The following is a 19,471-nucleotide window of genomic DNA, read 5'->3' as shown; positions in this document are numbered from 1 at the left end:
TTCTAAAGAAATATAAATAAAAATAAACGTATATTTTTCTTCGGTAAGATGCTGCGCGATCCTTATTCGAATATTCGACACGCTTTTGTCGTCTAGCCTTTCTCAACATATAAGAGAGAATCTTAACGCTTGCTAGAACAATAGGATAATGAATGTAACAATCACGTGTCCGATTTCTACATTAATTTTCTATTGTAACGGTTCACTCGTATCCTGTGCACAAACGAAACATCGTGAGAAAACGAAATAATTATCGATGCCCAAGCTAAAAGAAACGAAGCAACGTAGAAGACGGTTAATCGATTAAGACCGAGAAAGGATTAATCGAAAGGAGGTATATAGGTATGACTATACAATTCTATGACTAAATGGGTGAGAGCAATCTCTCTCTTACTCTCTCTCTCTCTCTCTCTCTCTCTCTCTCTCTTTCTGTGTGTCTCATAGTGCAATCGTAACACCACGTCAGAATATTTTCCTTTTTTTCCTCCTTCCGTCTTTAATTAAGATCTTTGAAATTCCGATCGAATGACGTCGTTGTTGTTCGACTAGTTGGATATCCAAGCATCGTCTCGCGTTTACCGCAATACTTGAGGATCTCGATACTGCTACGAACTATGTTCGAATCTCGGGGAATCCGCTATCGTCTCAGTGATTCCGTACGGGAAATACAACGATCTTGTATTTTCTCACGCGGAAACGAGCTCTGGCGATCTTACATAAACGATCTTTGCGATAAACTATTCGATATTTTTCTTTTTCTTTTCTTACTTTTTTTTTTTCGTTTATCTGCGAAGTAATAAGACGAATTTGGCTTTATATACGTTTGTAACATGAGACAAATAGAGAGGTCTCGTTTTTAAAGATGGCGCAGAAGAAATGAAAGTTGTCGGACGAAAAATAATTTCAACGCGATACGATGTACGATGTATGAAATAAATACGAGAAAAAAGAAAAAGAGAGAGAGAGAGAAAAAAGATAGACCAAGTAAATAAAAAAGAAAATTATTTCTCTTCGAAAGATTTAATTATAAAAAGGATAAAGGAGACGAACAAAGGATAAAACAAGTAGAGACAGAAAACGAAATAAAAAGAAGATAATATAAAAAGAAAGAAAAGAAAAAGAAAAAGAATCGAACGTCGGAGAATTCATCGAGTGTGTTTAAAAATAAGAGATAAAAATGTGCTACTTTCTCTTTCTCCATTTGATAATGTCATAATTCAAGAGCGAATGCACTTGCAGTAGGAGCTGCTGCTCTATCCCGCTGCTCCCCATCGCAAATAATCTACGGGAGACATAATTTTTCGAGGGAAGCAGGAAGAAGGATAAATCATGTCGCTCACGGAGTAAAGCACTTCGATAGTAGAGAGAATATACTCGTGCTTTTTTTCTCTCTCTCTCTCTCTCTCTCTTCACTCTTTCTGTCGCAGCAATGGTTCATTCACTAAATTGACCAAAAGCAAATAATCTACGAGATAGACAGAGAGAGAGAGAGAGAGAGAGAGAGAGAGAGAGAGAGAGAGAGAGAGAGAGAGAGAGAGAGAGAAAAGCATATTGTATATCTCATTTCTTTCGTTACAAAACATAATAGTCGATTATAAAATAGTGGAAGACACTTGTCTCGCGCGTGCCACTTTCTTGAAGCCGGATTAATCCGTGAAAGAAAACACAATGAGAATTATCTTTCTTGAATACTGTAGAAAATATTTTACGGCTGGACAATTTTCAAGATGGCTGGACTAAACATTTTTTGATGGTCCAAAAGTTTCTACGTAATTCTTAAATATCGATTACTCATTTTCGGCGCTTTTTAAACTAATGTTTTTTATATGATTGTAAAACTAACAAAACCTAACTTGTGAAACTACAGAGAGTTAACTACAACATTAGAAAAGAAGTTATTTTTTTTTTTTTTTTTTTTTATGGCCTAGGAACTTTCTGTCTATCTTGTACGATATAAAAAAAGAGAGAGAGAGAGAGAGAGAGAGAGAGAGAGAGAGAATTACTATTTTTACATGTAATAATATTATTACATTATATTAAGTGTAAATTGGACTTTTAAAAAATATTACAAGCTTCTTATATGAACCATGACAAATGATATCGTACAGAGATAAAATTAAAGAAGATATAAAAAATATAGATATAGGTATAAATATAAGTGTGCAATTTCAAAGTTACACGACGTTGTAGAGACTTAAGATCGAGAATTACATAGGACTTGCAGCAACGAGGATTACACGTTTGCTGCACTTACATATACGAGCGAAAACGAGATATCGATCTGGTTAGAATCTTTTGTCTTCTCTCTTTTGTTTCCTATTTTTTGTTTCTTTTTCTCTTTATTTATTTATGTTTCTTTTTCTTTTGTTTCCTCTTTAATCTTTTTAGTTCCCCTCTTGAAGATATTAAGACTTCGACGTAACGAATTTTTATTGGCATCGATTCGACCTGATTCGGAACAGATGTCCCGAATTGTCTTCTTTTATAATCTAACGAGATTTTTCTAATCGAAAAAACAAGAAGATAATCTGATCGATAAAGATGACCGAGCAGGTTTAATAATGACGAATGAAATTCGATGCTGATTCTATTTTTCCTAAAAATAACGAAGCTGTTTTATAATCGACGCGAACGAATATATGTAAATCTGAAAGTAACGGCGAAAAGAGAAAAAGAAAAAAAAAAAAGAAAAATAAATATGTATCTACGCATTAAATGAAACGCGTAATAGGCAGGATACATTTCTTTTTTTTTTTTTTTTGGAAAGCTACGAAATACACTACGAAGAGTGTTATTAACGAGAATAGAGCATTGTTTACATCGTAAATTTATGCTGGCAACGACACGAATGGAAAAAAATAAAAGAAAATAAATAAACAAATAATAATAACATTATATGTACGCGGTACGTCGGGTGTATACATTGTAAATTTACATTGGCGACGGTAATAATCCTATAACTGAGATTGCAAATGTAAAGATACACGTACCTAATGCGTATATAAAAATCGTTGCGAAAATAAAATTGTAGAAGAGAGATAGATAGATAGATAGATAGATAGATAGAGAGAGAGAGAGTATAAAAAAGAAAAAAAAAGAAACGAAAAAAAAAATACAAACGAGCCATGCAATGGTGATGGTCGTGGTGAACTCTCTCTCTCTCTCTCTCTCTCTCTCTCTCCCTCTCTCTCTCTCTCTCTCTCTCTTTCTCTCAACTACGTCGGCAAGTAGAAATGCGCCATGAATTTAAAATACATCTAAAAATCAGTGTACTAACGATCCAATTATGGTAGGACGGTATTTATAAAGTCGGTGATTTTTTATCCAGGGTTACCTCGTTTCGACAAAATGTCGAGACAGAAAGAGAGAGAGAGAGAGAGAGAGAGAGAAAAAGAGAGAGAAAGAGAGAGAAAAAATGAGACAAAGAGAAAACTCATTAGACTATACAAACATGATAAATTTAACCCAATAGTAATTTTCTTTTAATCGATAAAAATTTTCGATTTATAAGTTAATAATCTCATTATTTATCATTATTATTATTATTATTATTATTATTATTATTATTATTACTATTATTATACTACGTAATCGCCTTCGGTACTTGCAAAAGACGCATATTAAAGGTATTCTCCTATTTCTAAACTCTTATAATACATCACGCGCACACACACACACACTCTCTCTCTCTCTCTCTCTCTCTCTCTCTCTCTCTCTCTCTCTCTCTCTTTTTTCTTTTCTCTTGCAAAATGTAATTTCGTAGACGCAATTAAAAAAAAAAAAAAAAAAAAAAAAAAAAAAAAAAAAAAAAGGAAGAGAAAAAAAAAGATCGCTCGTACAAAAGAAAATGTATACAGGCTTGAAATGATTACGTGTTACGTTAAAGCAAAGCCAAAAACGATCGGTAATAATATAATATATCTGCAACGTGTCCGTGCCTGTCGCGTATCGGTAAACGGAATAGGTGAAAGCTTGCTGGAACAAAAGTAATTCATGGAGGTAAGAAGAATCGTTGCGGAGTTAGGTAACGAGTCGGCATTAAAGTCACCGATAATGACCGTAGTGCTGAGATGCAAAGCTGCCAGTAAAAAAATCATCGATGTAGAGTCTTTCGTTGAAAGGGCCAATGGTAGACTTTCATCTTCTTAAACATAATCGCACGTTTGCATCCATACGAATACGTACATGTATATATATATATATATATATATATATATATATATATATATATATATATGTATATATGTATGTATGTATGTATATATGTATGTATGTATGTACGTATATATATATATGTATGTTTGTACGTATGTATATATGTATATAAAATCGTCTATATACATTCAATCGGATTAACAAAGTCCGGAGTACATAGTTACGAAATGAAAAGTGTTCTTTTACGAAATTCCACGTAGAACGCGAAGAAAAGATTAAAGGAGAAGCTGTCGGATGAAAAAAAAAAAAAACGGTAAACGAGGGAACCGTTTAAACGACACGAGATTTTGAAGGTCCGAGTATAATAGAGAGGAAAAATGACGGAGACTGCGCGCGAAAGGGACGCGAATGAACGGAGGGATGAGATAGGAAAGACGGATGTGTTCAAAGGAAGAAAGATAGGAGGATGAGAAGATGGAAAGGGAAGAGGAGGAAAAGGAAGAGGAGAAGGAGGAGAAGGAGGAGGGTAAGAAGGAAAAGGGAAACGGACACGCATGTACGTGTACGTATAGATATATGATACAAGGTATTACTTATGTAGTTACACGAAGCACGTATCGCGCGTGCTCGCCGATTCTCGCGTTCTCTACTATCAAGCTCTCTTTCTCTTACTATCGTACACTTACCAAGGTGCAGCAGCAGCAGCAGCAGCAGCAGCGGCGGCAACAACTTCGGAGAACGAAGCCACAGTTGCCACAGGCGTCCTTTCCTTCTTGATACTGGACTCTCTCGACGTTCATAGGGCGGAGCGTTCCTCGCGTTACAGTGCGTTCGCTCCGATATGAATCGCGCGCACCATTACGTGTCACAGGAGCGGCCCTCCGAGTGCGTGCGTGACTCTCCCTCGCGAAAACGAGAGAAACAAAGAAACCGGGGAACTGGAAGGAGACAGAGAGAGACCGACCGATATAAAATGTGTAGAGGGTGAATGCGATAGAGCACGGGCGAGAGAGAGAGAGAGAGAGAGATGAAGAAATAAAGAGGGAGAAAGAAACGTCAAAAACACAACGATACGTATCGCAACGCGTTCCGCGTCGAACTGACGAGCCGCTCGTGACTCGCGTGAAGATACCGAGGACAACGACTTCCCCCACCACTCGCCGCCTTCGACCCAGCTGTGTGCTTTCCCCCCACTCCCTGCCATGTCTCCTCATCGCACGCACCGGTACTGCGCTTCATCCGTCTTCCCCCACCCGATCTACTCGCCACCCCACTCCGATACCACCACCACCCTCAGACGAGCTTATTCGACCCTCCTATCTTTAACGAGCCTTCCTCTTCTATTTCACCCTATCTCTTTTTATCTCTTCTTTATCTCTCTCTCTCTCTCTCTCTCTCTCTCTTCCTTCCCTTCGGTCATCTCTTTGTCAGCTACTCAACGCTCTTTGACCACTACCCCTCGCAAGTCGAGTTTAGTCTTTCCCCTCTTCCGAGAACAAAGTTCCAACGGAGAGGATACTCGATTCTCTTTCTATCAGTCTTACCTTCTTTCTCTTTCGCCTACATTTTTTCGTCTCCTTCTTCCTCCTCTTCTTCTCTAGTATCCGACCACATGCCCTTTCAACGCCATTCCTTCGGAAGTTCAATACGTGAAACTTTCTTTGATTATCCGAACTGTGGTCGGTGAATCTCTCGATATTACGAAAAGACAAGATGTCCTTCGAAGGGAATACGTTTCTCGAGTCTGAAAACAGTGAATTTCGATTTTTCTTTTTTTTTTTTTTTGTTCCTTTGTTTACGATACGAGTAGAAATTTCGACAAAATTTTGATCGATACGAATCGATGGACGAAAGATACTTAACGATTTATCGAACGTGATCTCTTGTGTTTCTTTTTTTTAATGATTTTTTTGATATATACGTTTATACGTACCTACACATATTATTTTTGCTACCATTATTAAACGCGATCAAAATTTTTATATCTGACAAGTATGTGATTTATTGTGAATAGAAATAAGTACGAAAAGTGAAATACATCGATGAGCTTGTGTGATCTATCAAAAAACCGTTAACAAATTAAAACTAACGTATAAAACAGTAATACAATGTAGCCAAATATAAAATATAAATGAATAAAACATAATTCTTACTGCCAACATTGTTGAAAGTATTTGTTGATGTTCCTTCGTAATGCGAAAAGGGAATTCGTTTCTTCGATGCTATTCATTGGCCAATTGTAAAATATTCTCTGTTATGATTGGCTGCAATCTGGAGAGAATTTATATTACGTTCTATCGATGTACAAATTTTACCGCCAAATGTAGTACCTATTTTGAAAGAAAAATAAAATGTAATTTCATTAGATTTCATCTCCGCTTTCTTTTAATTCGGCTAAAATAAAATATATATTATCGTTAAGGCGTTAAAATATCGTCCAAAGTTTTTAGGTTATGTCGTATTGTGATGTCGATATTCGTTGACGTCACACTCTTGACAGGTGTTTGTAGATATCTGTGACAATTCAAAAACAATTTATTATGGTAATTAAGAAAATAATTGTTATACTATAACTTAAAAAAATTTATCAAAATGTACACGTACACTTTTGACATTTTTTATTTTAGGCTCGCTACTTTCGAGAAGAAGATATCGATGGTATGTTCCTTGTGTACATTATATTTTGATATTGTTTACTATATGCTAAAATATGTTATTTACGTATACATATGTATATATTTTTTTTTATTTACATCTTTATAGATATACATATCATTAAACACTTATTTAACGATCCTGACTTGTTCCATTACAGAATTCAGGGAATGTTTTTATCTATTTGCTCGCAATGGTCAGATTCGGACCTTAGACGAATTGACCATCATTATGAGGTCGTTAGGCCTCAGTCCAACGATTGCAGAATTGAATAAATATCTTAAAGATAAAGGTTGGCTATTCCAATTATTTTCTTTTTTTTTTTTTTTTGCAATCATAATGACTTTTATGTCGGTCTAAATTATGCGGTAAAATATTAAAAATTTTGTTTTCGTATACCTTAGGTGGAAAAATGTCATTCGCTGATTTTCTGGAAGCCATGCATTTGCAAACAAGAGCGGAAGATCTTCCGAAAGAAGTAATAGAAGCTTTTCAAGCTGCAGATACTGCTCATACTGGTACTATACCTGCGCGACAATTGGCTCACATGCTCCTTCACTGGGGAGAAAAATTAAGTAACAAAGAAGGTGAGTAATTGTAAATTTGAAATGTGATAAGAAAATTTATGCTTACAAAAATCTTTATACGAGTATTTTTTGTATTAAAGTTGAGCAAATCTTTCGAGAGGCCAATGTATCCATCAATGGTAATGTCAAATATGAAGATTTTGTAAAAATCGCCTGTGCACCGGTACCTGACTATTATTAAATATTAACGTTTGAATTATAAATCTTTTATATATGCTATTTGAAGATATTTATTACTACGTAATTTGTAACAATTCTATATAACATTATACTTTTAAACGAACCTTTCCTTGGCTTAATATTTTCCAACTTTAATACCGTATATTTTTCATAAGAATTTAAATTAATTGTAAGAAGTAAATATTGTAAGCAAACATTACTTGAAATTTAATAAAATAGCAATTATACCTTATTATTTATTACTTACTGAATTATCGATTGAATTATGCAGCTGAGATAGGTATTCGTATATAATACTCGATATAATATTTACAATGACGTCTCTCTTTAACAAGTAAACTTATGATTATTAAATTCCACAGTGTAAAAAAGTATAGCTAAACATGCTCTTAATATTAGCCGCACGAAAAAAAGAAATCACAATCGAACTATACAACGAGTTTCGAAGTCTTATTTGCTTGTTTAACTACTGTCATTCTAATAATTTAATGTTTTCTTTTTTTATATATATTATACGATTAAATATAATCGGCATAGCGAACAATTGTAATTTGACGTTTTATACAAAATTGACTTTAATAAAATCTAAAATAATTTCTACGATTAGTCATCGTTTTTGCTTTCCGTAGTAGGTGGTGAACCGTATAAAATAACAGCTGTGCTAACGACAGTCATAAGAAAGAAAATACCTAACAATATACGATCGCTAACAAGAGCGATTTGTTTCCATTCTAATTCCGTTCTTTCTCTTTTATCTTGTTCAGCTAGACGTCTCTCGTTGTTCTCAATAGTGGCATGCACTCTTCCCAAAATGCGAGTCCATTGAGTTTCCAAATTAGTATCTTTTCCAAAATCTAAAATCATCAAACGTGGTAACAGGATTAGAGACTTAAAAGAAGATTTAGAAAAGAACAAAAAAAAGAAAATAAAAGAAACGAAAAAACTTACGAAGATTAGGACTGCTGCTATCATCATCCTGCTTTCTCTTAACGTGCTTAGGTGACGTCATTTGTTGTTGAGGTAAATCAGTTTTAGAATGTAATGGACAACTATTTACCTTTCTCATCGATTCTGTAGATCCCTAATATAATTGTGACAAATTTTTTAATCAAATGAAAACGTTTCTCCTATTCTGTTTTTCTTTTTTTTTTTTTTTTTAATTTTTCTTTCTTTTTTTTTCTTATTAATAAAAAATTTCAATGTATTTTAATGTATTATATTCAATAAAAATTTTGTTACATTACCGGCTTATTTTCTTCTTGAAAATTAAGAAACACTATTCTTGCCAGCTTGTGTAGAAATAACGATCTCACAACTTCGGGTACTCTCGTGCCACGATGATGTAAATTCAAAGTCAATACCGCTAATCCTGACGCGAACGACACGAGACAAATGCTTACTCCATAATAGAGACCTAAATGCGAAAAGCAAAATGCATAATGGCATCATTAAACATATGTGCATACGTGTATAAATTTTATATAAATAAATTAATCATTTAAATTAATGATTGCAATCTCAATGACAAATCCTATCGAAACGAGAAAAGAATTATATTTAAAAAAAAAAAAAAAAAAAAAAAAAGAAACGTGATAAAACTATTCCTTTTAATTTATTTATTTTTTTTTTATTTTTTATTTTTTTTTGAAGTTGAATAGAAACAGAGCTGCAGGGTATCGATAGAATTGTCACTATTTATTGTTCCAATATAAACGTCGTCCCACTTTCTTCAAGTTCCACGCCAACGCATTTGAAACGTCACTATAGACGCAGGGATTCTCAGTAATCATATTATTGGGAATGATCTTGATTGGCTTCTAGATTATTTCATATACACAATTTTAAATGACTTTGTACGATATTATACTACACACCTTTCATATATATATATATATAATTTTTTTAATTTGATGATTCAAACGTTAGAAACGTGGAAATTTTCTTGAATTACTATTTGTATCTAAAATTTAGATATCATCGATATTAAAATATTTTGCAGATAGAAAAAGAAAAAATACTAACTGATCAAAGGTGTCTTTTCCGTCGGTGGAAGAGTCTCGCGTATTGTCATTAGGAAGACGGTCATCGAAAGAAGAGCTGAGATCCCAAGAGTAACTTTTTCTCCAGATTCCGAAGGTACATAGAATACCAGTAGAGCTGCACAAATATAAGACCACTGATAAAAACTTTTGCTCTCGTGACATTTTAACTGTGGAATATCGAATGAAAGGTTTTTAACGGATCGTCGTTTTCTAACTCTAGAGATAAAATCTTTTATGAGAAAGAGAAACGTAAAAAAAAAAAGAATTCTTTCATTTCTTCTATTTTTTCCTATTTCTTTTTTCTACTTTTTGTTTTGTTTTGTTTCTGCTTTATTTATTTACCGTCTCCTAAACGTTTCACGTTTAATTAAAATGGTCGAGTGGAGTACACATAAACAGACGCACACAAATGCATTATTTTGTGTGGAATATTTGAAATTACAAAGATGCGACAAAGAGAAAAAGAAAAAAAGTCGTAGGGAAAATAAGTTAGCCATATAGAAGGCTTTAGAATATAATAGAAAAAGGATATTACTGTATAACTTACCGATACCGTTGATAAGTATACAAGGAAGGATGAGATTGAAGACGTAAAACATGGATCGTCGTCGTAAGCGAATCTCATAAGTGATATCCGGGTAAGGTTCTGGACAACACGAATAATACTCGATGTTTCGTCTGGCAGAAAAATTGACGAGATCGAATTCACCATTTGCTTTATAATTAGTTACATCGCCTTTTTCGCTCTGTTTCTCAAGTTCGAGCTGAAACAAAATACGCAAATAAAAAAAAAAAAAAAAAAGAAAGAAAGAAAAGAAAAATTTAAAAAGAAGAAGAAGAAAGAAAAAACGATTGAAACTTACAATATCGGTTATTCTATCGAGTTCACTTTTTCGATCTTTTTTTTTTTCTTCCCTTTTTTTTCATTTAAATCTAATTATTAATTCGATCACACTTCGCCGTTAAAAGGGCAGAAGAGAAGGAGAAGAGTTATGCGTCGCGAAAAATGGCTTCAACCGAAGAAGATTGAAAAGTAGGAAAGGAAAGGAAAGGAAAGGAAAGAAAAAGAAAAAGAAGGAAGAGGAGGAGGAGGAGGAGATAGGTAAAGGAAAAGGAGAAAAAGAGAGAGAGAGAGAGATGGAAAAGGAGAGAGAGAGAGAGAGAGGGCTCACCAATTGAGAGAGTGAATCTGGGCTTGCATTGAATTCTTCTTCCATACAGGATTAAGCCCTTCGATCTGCCCGATCCCTTTTCGACGACGTGGCGAACTAACATATTCGATTTGCTCCTCTCAAATGATTCACCCGATCGTCCAGACGATCTCGTTCATAGTTAACGAACTACACACGACACGAATGGATACTCATGTTTTTTTAATCTGTTTTAAGATATACTTTACTATAAAAGAAATCAACAAATGGATTTTTTTCATTCAGGGAAGTATCTTTAAAACGATCAATTTTTTATTCGATCGAATGAAATATTTTTTTCTTTTTTTTTTTTTTTTTTGCTACGAATCAATTTGACGATCCAATTAATTATAATCCCAAATAATTTGGTATCAAATATATTTTTTCTAATTCGTTCTAATGGGATCTTCCGTGCAACTTGTAAAAGTGTTTTTTGATTGACTAGCTGATAGAAACTTTACCTATATGCTTTTAAATTAAACCATAACTCTCTGACTATGAAAGTTCTAACGACTATGTTGATTCTCCTTTGGAAAAGTGTTTGCCAAAGTGAATTGAGAGTTTGAAGATATAATTTAAACCAACAATATTGTGTTCCTCGAGGATAAGATAAAAACAAATGGAATATATGTTATCCTATGGGGATATTAAAGTATAGAAAAATTTATTTATTCATTAGCCGACATGTAGATATCGTAGAATTGTCGAGACCACAACGTTGGATTTTAGGTACAACGTCTTGAATATTAACAGCCGTTGGCAAGCTTTTTTTCCATGCACGGTTGAAGTTAATTGCTTGGAAAAATCCGCAGGGACCGCCCTACGTCAGGATTTTTCTCTTTTCTCTTTTCTTTTTTCTTTTTTTTTTTTTTTTTACGTCGAACAATAAAGTTGCTAAATATGTCGGAAATTCACGGAAGAAATATTCCCAATATTTCCTTGTTAAATCGTAAAGTCAAATTTTTTTTTCAAATTGGACACCCTATATATATATATATTTTTTTTTTTTTAATGAAAAAAATTGTTGGAAATATATGAGCCGGTGATTATAAAAGTGGTTTGAGTTGAAAGTTTAAAAAAAAAAAAAAAAAGAATTTAATTTATTCCAGTTCGTATAAATTTTTTTTTTATATAATTTTTGACTTAAACCAGTTTCATAATCACCCGTTTATATACATGATATACCTGATATCCATCGTAAGTCCAAGATGCCCACTTCAAGGCACACCTTTGTTCGTCGAAGGGAAAAAATTCAACATCTATGTCACAGCTGCTACGAAAAATACCATGACTGAGCCATACTACTTCGCCCGTGTGACTGACGATCACGTTTGTATTTATAATCGCTGAGCTGTACTGCGGATCTGCGCTGTACAAAAATATTTAATGAATCTTTGAGTCGCCATGTTTGATCATACTTTTTAATTCGATTATATTCCTACATATATATTTTCTATTGTAATAGAGACAACACAAATATATATATATATATATGTATATATATGTATTACATTAGAAATATGATAGTAGAAACAAAAATATGAAGACCTGCTTACTTGTTATAGAGTATAATATCAGGTCTCCAAACTCGATTGTATGGGACACGAATTACTCGAATTCCTGCGAAATCCGAGATGTTCCATTTCAAATGATGATCGGTCCAAATTTGCGTGACCCAACAATTAGTGGTTAGTATTTGATTTTTTTCATCCTGCCAATTGAAACGATCGATTTTAATTAATTAAAGATCAGATATTGCCATTTATATGTATCAATGGCGTAGGTAGTAATACTCATAGCCAATACACTCAACACTTATACGTCTGCAACTATATAGATATTCATTGTTCAAAGAATTTTCACGGTCGATCACTCACCACATCGATGATATGATGAAGAGAAAGACCAAAGACAACGGCCAAAGGTTGAGAGGAATTTTTTGCTGGTCTCACAGCGGCATCGTATCCATCCAACAAGTATTTTGTCAATCTATATTCGTGTTCGTCACAGAAACCTGAAAAAGTAATATCAAAAAATGTATTACGGTCCGCGTTAATTAACTTACATTGGATTAACGAAAGGGAATTATCAAATTTTTCGGATCTTTTATAATTATTAAAATAATTTTCATGAGAGCATGTTTTTATTTATATACGTTATTGTGAAATTGAATAAGATCGATAATTTTAATGTCAACAAAATTTTCATGAAATTTAATTCCGAAACGATAACGATCTAATCGATTTATCAAACTTCTTCCTTGTATGCATTCTAACCGGTCCATCAAAGCTAGAGATTTCAAGTTAATTTAACACGTCACTTCACTCCTTCCAACTACTTCACCTAATCTTCGATAGTTACGTCGTAGAATCGAATATAGACGATAGTTACGTCTATTGTGCCAAAACCCAATTCGTACGTTAGCTAATCCTCCGTAACTCTTGACTTTTCACGTTTATCGAGAGTACAAAGAGACGTAAAAAGCGTTGATGAGAACAAGATAGACACTAATCTTCCAGCTTAAATGACATCTTCCTTCATTTTTTCCTATCTATTGTAACTGAAAGTTAATTAGAATTATATAATAAAAAATCTATGATTTATTATCCAACTGTAATTAGCACAACCTAATTTTCATCCCTTTCGATCATCGACTCTTTCTTTCATACAAAAAACTTTTAAATACTAATTAATTGCTTACATTGTGTCCTTACCGTCGTGAATGTTTTTATGAGTTCGATGATAACAACTATGAAACAAATCAAATTTATTTCTAATATAATAAAATCGAATAGATGTTAGCGAGTCAATTTTTAATCGAATACAATATATCGAAATAATCGTTCGATGAATTTATATTTTGCATATAATAGTTCACCATGAATGAATGTTAAGTATGAACAAATCAAAGAATTTGTTTCTAATATAATAAAATCGTCAGATGTTCGCGAGTCGATCATATGGATTATTCAGATTGGAAGGATACATACATACACATATATATATATATATATAGATACATATATATAAGTACATATATTTTTTATGTATCCATATATGTACATGTATATCTCTGACATGATATCGAAGAGCCGACAGAAAAGTATCGTCCCAAAAAATGACGGACACAACCGAAGGGAACATCGTCCTTCGAAATGTGATAGATGTTTCTCGCATCGATTCGCGCGACAAATTGCATTTCGTGAAATACATACAGGTATGTACATGTACACACACACACGCGCGCGCGCGTGTGCACGCACACACATATATTATCTATTATAACAAAGAAAGGAAAGAAAGAAAAAGAAAAGAAAAAAAAAAAAAAGAAAATAAATGTGAAAGTTCGCTCAGTTATACTTTTTACATTTCTCTTCATTTTCTTCTCCTATTGTTAGTTTTCAGAAAATATAGAAGATATTTCATAAATTCTATAAATATAGAAGATTTTGTCATAGATATCATCTTCAATTACCGAGATATCTGATAGTCAAACTAATAGGAGAAATGTGATAAGAAATGTTTTCTACAAAGTTGTTGCTAATAAAAACATGAATTTATGACGATTATTAAGACGATGGTTTACTGTTATTATTATCGTTATTAATATTATTATAGTTATGGTTTCTCCGTAGTCAATGTGTTCGTTTATTTATTTATTATTATTATTATTATCATTATCATCATCATTATCATTATTACTATATACAGAATACGAGAGCTCTTTCGCAATACTTCACGCGTAATAATGGCGGATTGTTTCTCCTCCAGTGGGAGAGAGAAAGAGTAAAAAAATTGAGAAGAATATTCTGTAAGGATAACGAGGTAAAAAATAGCATAAAAAAAAATTGCCTAATAAATTGTACCAAACGATCGTTCTTTTTCTTATTCCGGTTAAACAATTCGCGTGAAAAAATTATGATAAAGAAAATAAAAATTATTCAAGATGACAACGTGTGGCATGCCGCGAACTAAATTATTCTAATTTTGCGCATATATTTCAAACGATCGATACGTATGTATGTATGTATATATATATATATATATATATAGAGAGAGAGAGAGAGAGATAGGTAGATAGATAGATAAACGCTTATTGTTTCGCCACGAACGATTCTATCGATTCTATTCGATAAATAGAAAATCGATGGAAAAGGAAATCGAATAAATGAGCGTCGCAATTTGAACGAAAATTCTTCGACTATTTGAAGGAGAAAGAGGAAAAGGGAGAGACAGAGAGAGAGAAAGAGAAAAGAGAATGAAGAAGAGAAGGGTGAGAGGATAAGTAAAGAGAGGAATGAAGAGAGCCCAGAGAAATTTGTGGAACACGAAACTCATTTACAACTCGATCAAATGCGATAATATTCTTGCAGGAAATCCTGTCGAGTTGAACGATCGAATTAACGGACGGTTAGTAGAAATGAGCTTTAATCGGAGATCGAACTTGTCTTAATCGATCTCGTTACACAAAATAGTTCCCGATATTCGAAAAGACTTGATGAACAATTTGGTTTTAGAAAAAAAAACAAATTTCGTTTTATTTTTCAGAGTCGTTATAATTATAACAATTATATAGATACCATTATATATATATATATATATATATATATATATATAATCGAAATGTATATTAATTTTTTAATCAAAATGTATAAACAAAAGAAAAATTATATAGATTAAGAAAAATTAAAAAGATTAAATTAATTACGTATAAAAAGATTTAAATATCCCGCTTAAAAAGAAAGTGATCACGGTATCACGTGATTTCGTGCGTAAACGCGCCATTTTCAAAATTGCAAACAATTTGAATTAATGCAAGAGAGATGTATCAGTATGATGAAAACAATCGGTACATCCCTCTTTTTCTTTCTTTCTTTCTTTCTTTTTTTTTTTTTCTTTTATTTGTTTTGTCTTTCTCATGCTGAATTTGGGAACAAGGAAAATCCGTGTTGCTTTGTTCTCACTTTTTTTACGATTCTTTCAAAATGTTTTTTAAAATACAGTTTACGCTTTTCTTTGTGAGACCAAAAAAGACGGTATTTCGTCGAACGAGAGTTTCAAATGAGCGCTCTTGACAAAAAAAAAGGAAGAGTAAGAGAGAATGAGAGAGTGAAAAGGGGAAAGAGAGAGAGAGAGAAACAGAGAGAGAAAGGAAGCTTTCGAACGAAAGCCATCGATAGAACGATTAGTAGAGATTTCATTGAATCGCACATTTCGCTTCGATTCATTCAAAGATAGCAAATATTTTTTCTCCAATCTTTTATCCCTTTTTTCTGTGTGCTCTTTTTTATTGTTCTTCTCTAACACGTAGATATACATTTACGTAGATTCTGAATTCGTATCGTTTACTGTCCAATTTATCTGACCAATTTGTATTTATATTGGACGATCTCATTTTTCGAAAATTTCTTATCCAATAGATATTTAAAAATACATATAAAAGATAATATTGAAAATGTCAGCTATATGAGAAAAGAATTTTACCATCAGCTCGTACCATTTTATCTCTCATATTTTACGAGAAGAAACTGTATAAAACGATGTCGCTCGTTCGATATGTTACAGGAATAAAATGAAAAAAAAAAAAAAAGTAATAATTTATCGAATGCGATATCAATATGCATTATTACGTATTGTGAAAACAGTACAGATTTGAGATAAATAATAAATTTCATCGGCTATATTAATAATTTAATTATTATTAATAAAATCCTTAATAAAATATTTTTAAAAGTTTTGCGTTGCGAAACATATTGGTAATATAAAAAATTAAGCGAACATAATATATACATATGTACATATATACACATACAACACGATTAAAAAAAACTGCAATAACGACTCTTACATCATTTTATATTTTAATGATTACATAAGTTGTAATCATTAAAATATAAAATAGTATATGCAAACGTACTTGAGATCGTTCAACTATGTATTAGTACATGATATACGATGGAAAGCTTAAAGAGAATAATCAAATTTATTACAAAGATATGATATATCGTATTGCTACTATATCAAGATTAATACGTCTCTGTAACAATCGAGAAAAGCTGATTGAACGGATAGGTGTATATAATAATTGAAAAAAAAAAAAAAAAAAGCATTTAATATAAATCATCGAAATAATCGTATATAAATGGTATTCTTAATTGAATTGGAACATAGTGAAAAAGTTTGGATCGAATGAGAAGGATGGATCAAGGTAGATTATAATTAAAATCTATTCCGAAATTTTTGAATTCGTAAAGGAGTTATTTTACTACAGCCGCTATCAGTTTCACCAACATCACACGTTTCAATGAAAAAGAAAAAATAGAGTCGAGGCATAAAAGAAAAGAAAAGAAAAAAAAAAAAAAAAATTCCTCGTGGAAAATAATTCAAGGAAAATCCTTGACCCCCTCGATCGAAAAGTCCATATTTGTGAAAAAATTCGAAGTGGAAGGACGGTCGGTAAATGAGCTGATCTTTCGAAGCGGGTGTCGTTTCCAACTTATACGTTATAACTTAAATTAAAAAGTTAGATTAAACTAGACGAACGAACGAATGAATGAACGAACGAACGAACGAACGAACGACTTCTATTGCTTTGATATCGCAAGTAAACGAAATATAATATACAATGTTTATTCGATTCACGGAGAGAGAAAAATGATTTTGATCTTATTATTATTATTATTATTATTATCATCATCATCATCATCATCGAATATTACAATTACTTAACGCGACAAAATTTTCAATCGAACCACAAAGTTCTTTATAGGTAGATAAAAAAGAACGACGTTTTTCGGCAGGAACTCATGAAAAAGGAAAAAAAGAAAAGAAAAGAAATTAAAAAAAAAAGGACGAGATAGATAAAAAAAAATAAAAAAAAAATAGAATGGGATAGGTTTTGCGATGATAGAAAAAATAAGCGATCACTCACCATTCTTAAAAATAACCGCCAAAATTCCGTAGCGAAGGAAGAGACCGAGAGAAGGCGACATGGAGTTGAAGGACGACTTAACCGCGAGACCGCCCGTCTTTCACTGATATCCGGTAGTTGAAAACCACGGTGCAATTTCGCCCCTGAATCCCGCGTTACCCCTACCGTCGCTCCTTTCAAAAGGAAACTCGCGCAGGCGTTTCATAACAATACAGATACGAACGTCGAACGATGTGTCCTAGGAGAGAATGAAGAGAGTGAGACAGAGAGAGAGAGAGGGAAAGGGAATGAGAGAGAAAAAGAGAGAAATCAAAAAAAAAAAAAAAAGAGGAAAATAGAAAAAAATTATTTATATAAAGGAGATTAAAAAAAAGTCAAACAAATCAAATTACGAAGAATATTTATATAAAAGGTAGAAAGAGAAATTAAAAAAAAAAGAAATAGTTAAAAAAAAAAAAAGAAAATGATTCGTATGAGAGAGAGAAATATTACGAAAGAAAACGAAAATTGGAAAAAAATTGTTTATATAAAAACGAGAGAAAAAAAATTAAAGAAATAATTATTTATATAAAAGAAAAAGAGAGAGAGAGAGGGGGGGAGGGAAATCAAAGAGCAAAAAGATTGTTTAGAAAAAAATTGTTTATATAAATGAGCGAGAGAGAGAGAGAGAGAGAGAGAGACAGACGAGAAAGAGAATAAAAAATGAACGATGCTTATTTACCATTAGAATTTTCTCACGAAACACTCATTTATAATTAATAATTCGTTCGCGATTGTATTATTTATAATTTCTCTACGTAATTAGCAAAAAAATAACGGGATACGTAATCGTCGTCGTGACGACAGTCGCCATGATAGGATTTACGATCGATTAAAACGTCCGATTGGCTAATTGCGATTATCGAAATTATCATGATCGAATTGGGTCGAACAAAACGAATATCGAAATGTTAAATAGATATAAAGATAATTAGGTTATATATTCATCGATTTTGCTTTACGAAATTATGTGTTTGATCGACTTTTTCAAAAATTCGAAGAGAATCTTTTTGGGAGAATTTTTTATATCTGAAAAAGTACGAATGAAACATGCGTGTACGCTTTAGTCCTGCGTTAATACGCGAACGTAAATACGTAAAAATAAAGCCTTCTCGTTTGGAATTATTTTAGAAGGAGATATGTTTTAAATCTCGAATATACAAATCGAAGCACCGAGGTGTAAAGAAAGTACGAGAATAAAAAAAAAATATATATATATATATATACATTTCTTTTGGTGAATTTTATTTCGTAATCGGATCATGTATTAAATTCGCAAAAACACGAATCTAAAATATTCTACATTATTTTTTTCTCGATGCGCCAATTTTATTTTCAAATTTTCCAGAGGGAAAAATAAACTGAAAGAAAAAGAGAAAAAAAATATATATTTCGTAATAAATATTATCTAACGAATTAATTGATTTAATGATTCTCCTACCTGAATTCTGACCAATACGATCGAAGTTGCACCACCTGCGTAAGTTCCAATCGATTATCGTTTGTTTCATCCATGTGATTACCTTTTGTTAATTATATACGATTTTCAGACAAATAAGTGCACGCGAATTAAATTTCTCATATTTCAAACTCTAAATTGACGTGTCGTATTGTATCTTCTTAAAATTCTTGAAAATTTTATAACCTTAAACAATTCTTTACTTATTTCTCTCTCTTTCTATGTATATACAA

General features: G+C 32.4%; 2 protein-coding genes across 3 annotated transcripts; one reads left to right on the top strand and one right to left on the bottom strand.

Moving 5' to 3' along the window:
- Positions 1-6,586: 6,586 nt before the first annotated feature.
- LOC122629540 (calmodulin-like protein 4) lies at positions 6,587-7,812 on the top strand. The gene is made up of 5 exons (XM_043813074.1): positions 6,587-6,698; positions 6,783-6,813; positions 6,971-7,102; positions 7,215-7,397; positions 7,478-7,812. Exons 1-5 carry the CDS (start codon positions 6,696-6,698, stop codon positions 7,576-7,578), a joined length of 450 nt encoding a protein of 149 aa, XP_043669009.1. The 5' UTR covers positions 6,587-6,695; the 3' UTR covers positions 7,579-7,812.
- LOC122629535 (neuronal acetylcholine receptor subunit alpha-10-like) lies at positions 6,759-19,359 on the bottom strand. 2 transcript variants are annotated; one of them, XM_043813065.1, is made up of 10 exons: positions 19,221-19,359; positions 17,741-17,978; positions 12,687-12,823; positions 12,366-12,520; positions 11,995-12,178; positions 10,167-10,383; positions 9,600-9,734; positions 8,822-8,991; positions 8,526-8,658; positions 6,759-8,431 (listed from the first exon to the last, which is right to left on the bottom strand). In XM_043813065.1, exons 2-10 carry the CDS (start codon positions 17,799-17,801, stop codon positions 8,181-8,183), a joined length of 1,443 nt encoding a protein of 480 aa, XP_043669000.1. In that variant the 5' UTR covers positions 17,802-17,978; positions 19,221-19,359; the 3' UTR covers positions 6,759-8,180. The 2 variants fall into 2 exon arrangements, with proteins under 2 accessions (XP_043669000.1, XP_043669001.1); XM_043813066.1 differs by lacking the exon at positions 17,741-17,978 and having other exon boundaries at positions 19,221-19,341.
- Positions 19,360-19,471: the final 112 nt, after the last annotated feature.

This window comes from Vespula pensylvanica, chromosome 5 (genome assembly GCF_014466175.1).
Source record: "Vespula pensylvanica isolate Volc-1 chromosome 5, ASM1446617v1, whole genome shotgun sequence".
Taxonomy (NCBI): Eukaryota; Metazoa; Arthropoda; class Insecta; order Hymenoptera; family Vespidae; genus Vespula; species Vespula pensylvanica.
The sequence above is the reverse complement of the archived record's forward strand: the minus strand, read 5'-3'. Positions and strand labels throughout refer to the sequence as shown.